We start from the raw sequence: 10,246 nt of genomic DNA on the forward strand, positions 1-10,246 counted from the left end.
TTTGTTTTTTTTTGTTTTCCTTTTCGAAGAGGGTGATTTAGCTGTGAGACCTGATATAATGGGTAACCGCCTGTCTCCAGCTCAACGGGAGTTTTAGATCCAAATTAAGTCCCACCTTGTTTTAGGGAACATTTCTTTTAATAAGAGAGATTTAAAGCCTTTTGTTAAATTTATTTTTGAACATTTTCCTGCTACTACACGGGAAGATGTTTTGGTGTCGGATTTCTGGGGAAGAGTTGGGAGAAAGATTTACGATTTACAAGTTCAGGGGAGGATTTCAGTCGGTCGTTTTTTTCCGCTTTTTCATTCCATTCTTAATTTGTTAAAAAAGAAGAGAGAGAGTTGGGTCCCCAGTTCACCTACCTTGTGTTCCTCCCCCCCCAATCCTATTCCCTCTTCCCCTAAGGGCAGATCGGGAGACAGATCCTGCCATACATCGGCACAGAGCTGCTGCCGTCTCTCTGCTGCTTCCCGATCCTCCCTGTCCCATTCGTGTCTTGGGACTGGCCACCCCAACACATGTCATTCCTGATCCCTCCATACCAGAGACCCTAATCCTAGTTTGAAACCCTGTTGCTCTTTAGAGGACTTAACTGAACAAATAGGACAAAATGGCGCCTGCCTCATGGCGAAAAAAGACCAGCCCCAAGATGGCGCCCCTCCTTCTCCTTCACGCCAGAAAATTCCTGACATCTCGCCCCCGCCTCCTCCCCCACCTCCGTCGAGTGCCGCCCCTGCGTCGGGACCCGTCCCCTCCTTCCCTCTGACCACACCCCTGGGTGGGCCCCCTGTGGCTGAGACCAGCCCCCAAGTGGGCCCAGCCCCCGTGGGTGGGAACCCCCCACCAGAAACTCACGCCCCGGTGGGTGGGTCGGGACACGCCTCCTCTTCTCTTGCCACTGCCAGTTCCCACGCTACCGGAACCAGGAAGAAGCCTGGCCGGAAGCAGGCCATCCTGGCCTGCCGGACGCACGGTCTGGGGGACCCACCAGCCACGGGGAGGCACCGTGCCCTAACCCAGCCTGCTTCATCCTCGGAAGAGGATGAGGAGAGTGGCAGTCCCCAGCATTCCAACAAGTCGGGGGGGGGGGGGTTGGGCAAAGATCGGAGAGGAGGCAATTAAGGATGGGAATTTGGAATTGGCACGGGACTTGGGCAGCTTTGCGGCACCAGTCATCCTCCGGCGGGGGAGGGGGCCAAAGTGGGAGCAAATTCCATACGCTGAGGTGAAGGAGTTAAGGAAGGCTGCCAAAGATTATGGCAGAAACTCGCCTTTCTTTAAAAATGTGCTGGACTTAACATTTGCTGGACATTTGCTAGTCCCCCATGATTTAAGGTATATTGCTAAGGCACTGTTTTCTCCCACCGAATGTGACCTCTGGGAGATTCATTGGAAAAAACTGTTGAAACCACTCCTGCGCAAGTATGATCTCGCAGAGGTGGTGGGAGAGGGGGACGAGGCAATGGAAGCCCTTGCTGGAGAGGGGGAGTTCAGCAGTCCGGAGGACCAAATTCTACTAGCACAGGAGCTGCTTCAGGACATAGCAGCAGCGGGAAAGGAGGCACTCCTGAAGATACCGGATGGTAAGACCCCCCTCCAAAACTTTTCTTCTATCATGCAAGGGCCTGAGGAGACTTTTATTACTTTTGTTGATAGACTGAAAGAGGCCATTGAGAGACAAATAGACAACGCAGAAGCTCGTGCAGAGCTTCTACGAAAGATGGCCATTTCTAATTCTAATTCGGAAACAAAAAAGATTCTCCGTGCACTACCTCAGGACCCTGAGCCCACCATCTCTCAGATGGTGGAGGCTTGCACAAAGGCAATGTCAATGGGGCACACGGTGGCCCTGGCTGTCAGCAAAGGGGTGGGAGAGGCCATGATAAACTTACAAAATACGCGCTGTTTTAACTGTGGTCAGCTGGGTCACATCCAGGTGAACTGTCCCCACTGGCCAGAGATTCAACAACCCATCTTACCCTCCACAAGACCATATCCTAGGAACCCATTTTATCAAGATCACCAGTTTCATCTACAGCGACAAGGGTACCAGCCAGTGGGAAACTGGCGGCGAAGCGCGAGGAAGGGCCGCGCGACGACACCAAGTGGCCCTTCTCAGCATCCCAGCCTCCCGACCATCAGGGAGGACAAGTGGCCGCGCGGCCAAGTCCAGCAGTTCAGCGCAGCCACGAGGACGGACTCCGCCTCTTCCGCCGGACAGGTACCCTAAATCAGGGCAATCGTCGGGTCCTCCGCAGCAGCGTCACCATCTCTCTCCAGGATGAGGACCTGACGAGAGTTCCTGCTGGGTTCCTGGGCCCCCTCCATGACTGTCGGGACACCACCGTGCTCATCTTAGAAGACTCCTTCAACACGCCGAATGAAATCACCATCTTACCTGAGGTAGTGTGCTCTCCATCAGGAGAGGAGATCACCGTCTCCATCATTTGTAACCACCCGCCATTTACTTTAAGGAAAGGAGATCCTTTTGCTTTGCTTTACGTACTGGACACCCACGATGACCTGGACACAGAGAGACATGTTTTCTTCACCCAAAATGTATGTAAAGAAAGACCATTAATTGATGCCAAACTTTCTTTCCAGGGAAAGTCGGTGCAGATGCGGCTCATGGCAGACACAGGAGCTGACGTGACCATCATCCCCCAGGCGAGGTGGCCCAGCGACTGGGAGCTTGTGCCCCCTTGCGGCAGGATCTCCGGTGTGGGCGGAGCAGTCCACTCTCTGAGGAGTAGGCATCTTGTGTGCGTGGAAGGTCCGGAAGGGCAATTGGCAACAGTGAGACCTTTTGTTGTCTCTTCAAACATACTATTATTAGGAAGGGATGTTTTATGCCAATGGGGAGCCCGCCTCGACACCCCTAGCCCTTTGTGGGATTTTTAGTGTGGGCCACTGCAGAGCGCACTTCCCCACCCCTGACCTGGAAAACCAACACAGCGGTCTGGGTGGATCAGTGGCCCCTTCCATCAGAAAAATTGAGTGCACTTCATAAATTAGTAGAGGAGCAGGTGAAACTTGGGTATTTAACACCTACCAGCCCTTGGAATACCCCTGTCTTTGTAATTAGAAAACCTGGCACAGACAGGTGGCGCCTGCTCCAAGACCTGCGAAGGGTTAATGATGTGATAGAGGATATGGGTCCCATTCAACCAGGCCTTCCGTCACCTTCTATGCTCCCCAGAGACTGGCAGCTAGCAGTGACAGACATCAAAGACTGCTTTTTTAACATTCCGCTCTACCCCGGGGATGCTCCCAGGTTCGCCTTTTCTGTACCATCATTGAATAGGGCCGAACCTTTTAAAAGATATCATTGGACATCCCTGCCTCAAGGGATGAAAAATTCCCCTGTGCTCTGTCAGACTTTTGTAGCGCAGATTTTATCACCTGTGCACCGGCTTTTCCCTGAGGCCATCATCCTGCATTACATGGATGATGTGCTAGTTTGTGCTTCTGACTCGACATACCTAAAGGCAACACTGGACAAGACTATTAAGACTATCAAAGCTGCAGGGCTCCAGACAGCGGAAGAGAAGATCCAATTCTCAGCACCATGGAGGTACCTCGGATTCCTCATCACGGGAAGGACAGTGACGCCACAGACCCTGACCACCAACGAGGATCCGAAGACTCTGCAAGACCTTCAGCAGCTGTGCGGAACGATCACCTGGATCTGCCCTCTCCTGGGACTGACGACGGAGGAGCTGTCACCTCTCTTCTGTCTGCTTCGAGGCGACGGAGACCTCGCCTCACCACGCGAGCTGACACCTGCCGCGCGGGAAGCCCTGCAACGGGTTGCTGTTGCTCTGAAGTCTCGCCAGGCACACCGCGTGGTCCGGACCCTTCCCGTGAACTTCGCGGTGTTGGGTAAGTGCCCCCACCTCCATGGACTTCTCTTCCAGTGGGATAACAGAGCATCTGATCCCCTGGTCATCTTAGAGTGGCTCTTCCTACCACACCAGCCCTCTAGGATGATCACGACCCCTGCAGAATTGCTAGCCACTTTAATAATGAAGGCACGACACCGCCTCCGAACCCTCGCAGGGTGTGACCCTGCGTGCATTTACTTACCTGTTACATTAGATCAATTGGACTCGTTGTTGCAAACTAATGAAACTTTGCTCATTGCTTTGGACAGCTTCCCCGGACAAATTTCGGTTCACTATCCTAAGCATAAATTGTTTAAGGATACATTGCATTTGGCCCCAAGAATGTTTAAAAGTAAAACACCAATTCCAGGTGCTCTCACGGTGTTCACCGATGGGTCGGGCAGATCCCACAAATCGGTGATCACTTGGAAGGACCCGGACAGTCAGAAGTGGGAGTCTGACGTCCAAGTGGTTGAGGGTTCCCCCCAGATGGCGGAACTTGCCGCAGTCGTGAGAGCATTCAAAAAATTTCAACAGCCTCTGAATGTGGTCACTGATTCGGCCTATGTCGCTGGGCTAGCAGAAAGGGCCGAAGGTGCCCTCCTCAAAGAAGTTTCAAACAAAAATTTATACAGTTTACTCTCTGATCTCATTTGGCTACTTTCCCATAGAGAGCAACCTTATCATATCATGCACGTAAGGGCACACACCGATTTACCCGGAGAGATCACTGAGGGTAATCGGAAAGCGGACCTCCTAGCCATGTCAACACAAATATCTGCAACCGCTTCAACCACCTTACCAGACATACTCCAGCAAGCACGGCTCAGCCATGCATTTTACCATCAGAATGCCCAGGCTCTTGTGCGACAATTTAAGATCTCGATAGCACAGGCAAGAGCCATTGTTTCTACCTGCCCGAGCTGCCAATCTTTTGCTCTCCCTTCCCTCATTACGGGGCGAAATCCCCGAGGGTTGGGAGCGCTAGAAATATGGCAGACAGATGTAACACACTTTGAGCCGTTTGGTCGGATGAAATACATACATGTCTCTATTGACACGTTTTCCGGCGCAGTGTTTGCCTCCGTCCATGCAGGCGAAAAAAACAGGGATGCCATTAAACATCTTTTCATGGCATTCTCTACGTTGGGAGTCCCATCTCACATAAAAACTGATAATGGCCCATGCTGTGCATCAAAGCGCTTCGCTGAGTTTGCGCAACAGCGGGGAATTTCCCATACCACTGGAATTCCCAACAATCCTACAGGACAGGCAATAATAGAGAGGGCCCATAGAAATCTAAAAAGGCTCCTTGAACAACAACATAACCCGGACATTACAGTGAGCCCAGCCAAAAGGTTATGTAAGGCCCTGTATGTCCTGAATTTTTTAAACTGCTCAGAAAGGGAGCCTGACCCTCCTATTATCCGCCATTTTCACAATAACACCAGAGCGCAACTCGCCGAGAGTCCACCAGTCTTGATAAAGGACCCAGAATCCAAAGTTATCCAGGGCCCTTTCCCTCTAATAACCTGGGGGAGAGGGTATGCCTGTGTTTCTACAGATAAAGGACCAAGATGGATTCCGGGGAAATATGTCAAGCCCTTCATAGAGGTGCCAGCTCAGCAAGACAACGTGTCCTTGGTGCAAACCACCGAGAACACCTCATCGCTGGACGGAGTTTCCACTGCCTGGAAGAGGAGGAGAAGAAAGACCGTTCCTCCCAATATCGTCACACGTGTCATGATTACCCGAAGATATTTTCCCCCGCTGAACTCTACGTACCCAATTACCCCATCGCCCCCTGTGCCCTTTCCTTTCCCCTAACCTGCCCTTTCCCTCAATCCTTACCCCTTTTCTCTAATTTTATTTAGTGCTTATTTAATAAATAAAAATGGGGGAGATGTAGGAGGAGGGGTTGGGGAAGGCAGTCTAGGGTTGCCATGGGAAACAGTAGTTGTATGAGTTCTCCACCCCCTTTTGTAAGAGAATTGTACCCTCCCCCTCTCCTGTCAGTTGTTGTTCAAGTCTGCCCCTTAGCCTAGAATCTTCTCTGTTCCACGTTTTCCCTTTGGTTCTTCCACCAAGAACACTCCTTTCCCTTTTCCCCACTGGTTAATGTTATATTTCCCCTCCCTTTAGCCTTCTCCTGATTGTACCCTCGAATGCTAAACCCTCCTACCCCTACGCAGTAAAAGAATCCTCACCCAGCCCTTCGGGGCTCTCGGAATCTGCCTCCCTTCTGCTTCGTTGTCTCCCTGTTTGCCCCTTCTGCGACCCTTCAATAAACGAGCAGGATTTCAGCAGCCCGAGTGTCCCTCCCGTTCTTCTGGTGGACCCTCAGATGTACCAGCTATCCGAGCTTTGCGACGAGTGGCTAAAAGCCCCCAAGGCTCGGCAGTAGCGGGCACGTTGCAGCCTGGCGAAGGCAAGAAACCTGGAGAGCTGTCACAGAGCAGAAGGGCAGATGAGATGCTGAAAAGCAGCAAAGCTGAACAGCCTTCCTCAGCTTCAGTAGTGTGCAATTGACTAAAGGCGAAAAACCAAGCAGCAGAGCAGCGGGCTTCTGTGCGCACTGAAGGCAATTGCAAGAATCCAGCAGCTGCTCCTTGCCAAGCACAGGCAGCTGCCTAGGTTCTTTCTTCTTGACCAACTCACAGTTGCCCTTCTTTTCAGCAGCTGCCACCGTGTTCTCTGCATCTCGGAGCCTCTGGAGAGCAGCAGCACTTTCCAAGGAGGGATGCATGACGACTAGGTCAAAACCCAGGAAAGTTGTCCTGGAACACCTTCCATTGGCATGCCGAGAGTGAATTCAAGCGGCAGGAGAGCGGCAGCTGCCGTCCTGCAGCAGTCTGCGAGCTTCCTACACAAGCCGGCTTCTTCGCGGCTTCGTTCTTCGCCTCTTGCAAGCTACCGCGATCTCCGGCTGCCGGAGGCGAAGAAGCGGCTACTTCGTGCACAGTTCACTGGAGCAGCAGCGGTGCGCTCCGGAGCGCCGCTTCTGCCGAGAGACGCCGGGAAGCGGCGCTTACTTTTGGCCAGCTCCGGAGCTGCGTATTCTGCCTTCTCTAGTCGCCTACATCTTAGCGGAAAGCTTTTCCACACCAGTTCTCAAGGAGAAAGTGTACCAGCACTGCTCACTTAGCCCGACCTTGCCAAGAGATAGGATTTGCTGCACATTCCAAGGACACTGCATTTTCCTGGGCAAGCTGCAAACTGCTGGCAGATGGCCGTGCTCTCTGCCCACTCCTGCCCAGCTCTTGGTAGTAGCGGGCACGTTGCAGCCTGGCGAAGGCAAGAAACCTGGAGAGCTGTCACAGAGCAGAAGGGCAGCTGAGATGCTGAAAAGCAGCAAAGCTGAACAGCCTGGCTCAGCTTCAGTAGTGTGCAATTGACTGAAGGCGAAAAACCAAGCAGCAGAGCAGCGGGCTTCTGTGCGCACTGAAGGCAATTGCAAGAATCCAGCAGCTGCTCCTTGCCAAGCACAGGCAGCTGCCTATGTTCTTGCTTCTTGACCAACTCACAGTTGCCCTTCTTTTCAGCAGCTGCCACCGTGTTCTCTGCATCTTGGAGCCTCTGGAGAGCAGCAGCACTTTCCAAGGAGGGATGCATGACGACTACGTCAAAACCCAGGAAAGTTGTCCTGGAACACCTTCCATTGGCATGCCGAGAGTGAATTCAAGAGGCAGGAGAGCGGCAGCCGCCGTCCTGCAGCAGTCTGCGAGCTTCGCACACAAGCCGGCTTCTTGGCGGCTTCGTTCTTCGCCTCTTGCAAGCTACCGCGATCTCCGGGTGCTGGAGGCGAAGAAGCGGCTACTTCATGCACAGATGACTGGAGCGGCAGCGGTGCGCTCCGGAGCACGGCTTCTCCCGAGAGACGCCGGGAAGCGGCACTTACTTTCGGCCAGCTCCGAGCTCCCTATTCTGCCTTCTCTAGTCGCCTACATCTTAGCTAAAAGCTTTTCCGCTCCAGTTCTCAAGGAGAAAGTGTACCAGCACTGCTCACTTAGCCCGACCTTGCCAGGAAATGGGATTTGCTGCACATTCCAAGGACACTGCATTTTCCTGGGCAAGCTGCAACCTGCTGGCAGATGGCCGTGCTCTCTGCCCACTCCTGCCCAGCTCTTGGTAGTAGTGGGCACGTTGCAGCCTGGCGAAGGCAAGAAACCTGGAGAGCTGTCACAGAGCAGAAGGGCAGCTGAGATGCTGAAAAGCAGCAAAGCTGAACAGCCTGCCTCAGCTTGAGTAGTGTGCAATTGACTGAATGCGAAAAACCAAGCAGCAGAGCAGCGGGCTTCAGTGTGCACTGAATGCGAAAAACGAAGCAGCAGAGCAGCGGGCTTCTGTGCGCACTGAAGGCAATTGCAGGACAGCGGCTGCCGCTCTCCTGCCTATTGAATTCACTCTTGGCATTCCAATGGAAGGTGTTCCAGGACAACTTTCCTGGGTTTTGACATAGTCGTCATGCATCCCTCCTTGGAAAGTCATGCTGCTCTCCAGAGGCTCCGAGATGCAGAGAACACGGTGGCAGCTGCTGAAAAGAAAGGCAACTGTGAGTTGGTCAAGAAGCAAGAACATAGGCAGCTGCCTGTGCTTGGCAAGGAGCAACTGCTGGATTCTTGCAATTGCCTTCAGTGCGCACAGAAGCCCGCTGCTCTGCTGCTTGGTTTTTCGCCTTCAGTCAATTACACACTAGTGAAGGTGAGGCAGGCTGTTCAGCTTTGCTGCTTTTCAGCATCTCAGCTGCCCTTCTGCTCTGTGACAGCTCTCCAGGTTTCTTGCCTTCGCCAGGCTGCAACGTGCCCGCTACTACCAAGAGCTGGGCAGGAGTGGGCAGAGAGCACGTCCATCTGTCAGCAGTTTGCAGCTTGCCCAGGAAAATGCAGTGTCCTTGGAATGTGCAGCAAATCCCATTTCTTCGCAAGGTCGAGCTACGTGAGCAGTGCTGGTACACTTTCTCCTTGAGAACTGGAGCGGAAAAGCTTTTCGCTAAGATGTAGGCGACTAGAGAGGCAGAATACGCAGCTCCGGAGCTGGCCGAATGGAAGTGCCGCTTCCCGGCGTCTTTCGGCAAAAGCGGCGCTCAGGAGCGCACCGCTGCCGCTCCAGTCATCTGTGCGAAGAAGTAGCCACTTCTTCGCCACCGGCACCTGGAGATCGCGGTAGCTTAAAAGAGGCGAAGAACGAAGCCGCAAAGACGCCGGCTTGTGTAGGAAGCTCGCAGACTGCTGCAGGACGGCGACTGCCGCTCTCCTGCCTCTTGAATTCACTCTCGGCATGCCAATGGAAGGTGTTCCAGGACAACTTTCCTGTGCTTTAGGTCAAATCTAATGCACACTGGCTTAGAAATTCTTACTAGGCCCCTGAGTATCAGACATGCAGAAAAGGCGACGGTATCTGCAGAAAAGGACGGCAGCGGTGAGTTTTTCGAGAAACTAGAATATAGACAGCTGACAGTGCTTGTGAAGGAGCAGCTCCTGGATTTTTGCAATTCCCTTCGCTGCGCACAAAAGCCCGATGCACTGGTGCTTCGTTCTTCGCCTTCAGTGAGTGGCCCATGACTGAAAACGTGCGAGGCTCTTCAGCTTTTCTGCTTTTCGCCACCTGTGCTACACCTATTCACTGTCGCATCTTTTCCGGGCAGTTTTCCCTTTGCCAGGCTGGAATGCGCGCGTTGGTTCAAGGAGCTGGGCAGGAGCAAGCAGAGAGGACAGTCAACGGACAGCAGTTTGCAGGTTGCCTAAGAAAGAGCAGTGTCCTTGGCATGTGCAGCAAATCAACGTTTCAGGGCAAGTTCGTATTAAATGCGCTGGGCTGCTCCACTTTCTCCATGCGAGATGTCGTAGAAAAGCTTTTGGCTCAGATGGAGACGCCTAGAGACGAAAAGACGGGCCTCCGCAGCGCTCCGGAACTATCTGCCGGCTCCTGGCCGTCTTTCAGCTGAAGCAGGGCTCCGGAGTTTCGCGCCGCCACTCCAGTGGATTGGTGGCTGAAGTAGCCGCTTGTTCGTCTGCCGGGGATACAGAACACAGAAGTTTGCATGAGTCGTAAAACTGAGATGAAATTTTTCCTTTAGAAATCAGCATTTTCCCCAAAAAATCCTCATTTTTTCATGCAAAATCCCCATTTTTCCCAAAATCCGTGTTTTTCCACCCAAATTCCCTGGATTTTTTCATTGAAAATCCCCCTTTTCTCTCCAAAATCCCCATTTTTCCCCAACAATCCCCATATTTTCCCAAAATCCCCTTTTTCCCCCACAAATTCCCCTTGTTTTTTCCAAAATCCCCACTTTTCCCCCAAAAATTCCACCTTTTTTTCCTCCCCTCTCTCTCATCTGCAGCCTCCGGGCCAGCCGGCTGGG

The 10,246-nt window shown here is 52.7% G+C and overlaps 1 protein-coding gene across 1 annotated transcript; it reads left to right on the forward strand.

Annotated features, from left to right (window-relative positions):
• The first annotated feature begins 625 nt into the window (after window positions 1-625).
• On the forward strand, window positions 626-5,736 carry LOC128817018 (uncharacterized). The gene is made up of 6 exons (XM_053995087.1): window positions 626-974; window positions 1,438-1,584; window positions 2,040-2,404; window positions 2,606-2,797; window positions 3,379-3,883; window positions 5,450-5,736. Exons 1-6 carry the CDS (start codon window positions 626-628, stop codon window positions 5,710-5,712), a joined length of 1,821 nt encoding a protein of 606 aa, XP_053851062.1. The 3' UTR covers window positions 5,713-5,736.
• Window positions 5,737-10,246: the final 4,510 nt, after the last annotated feature.

Source organism: Vidua macroura, chromosome 19, assembly GCF_024509145.1.
Source record: "Vidua macroura isolate BioBank_ID:100142 chromosome 19, ASM2450914v1, whole genome shotgun sequence".
Lineage (NCBI taxonomy): Eukaryota > Metazoa > Chordata > Aves > Passeriformes > Viduidae > Vidua > Vidua macroura.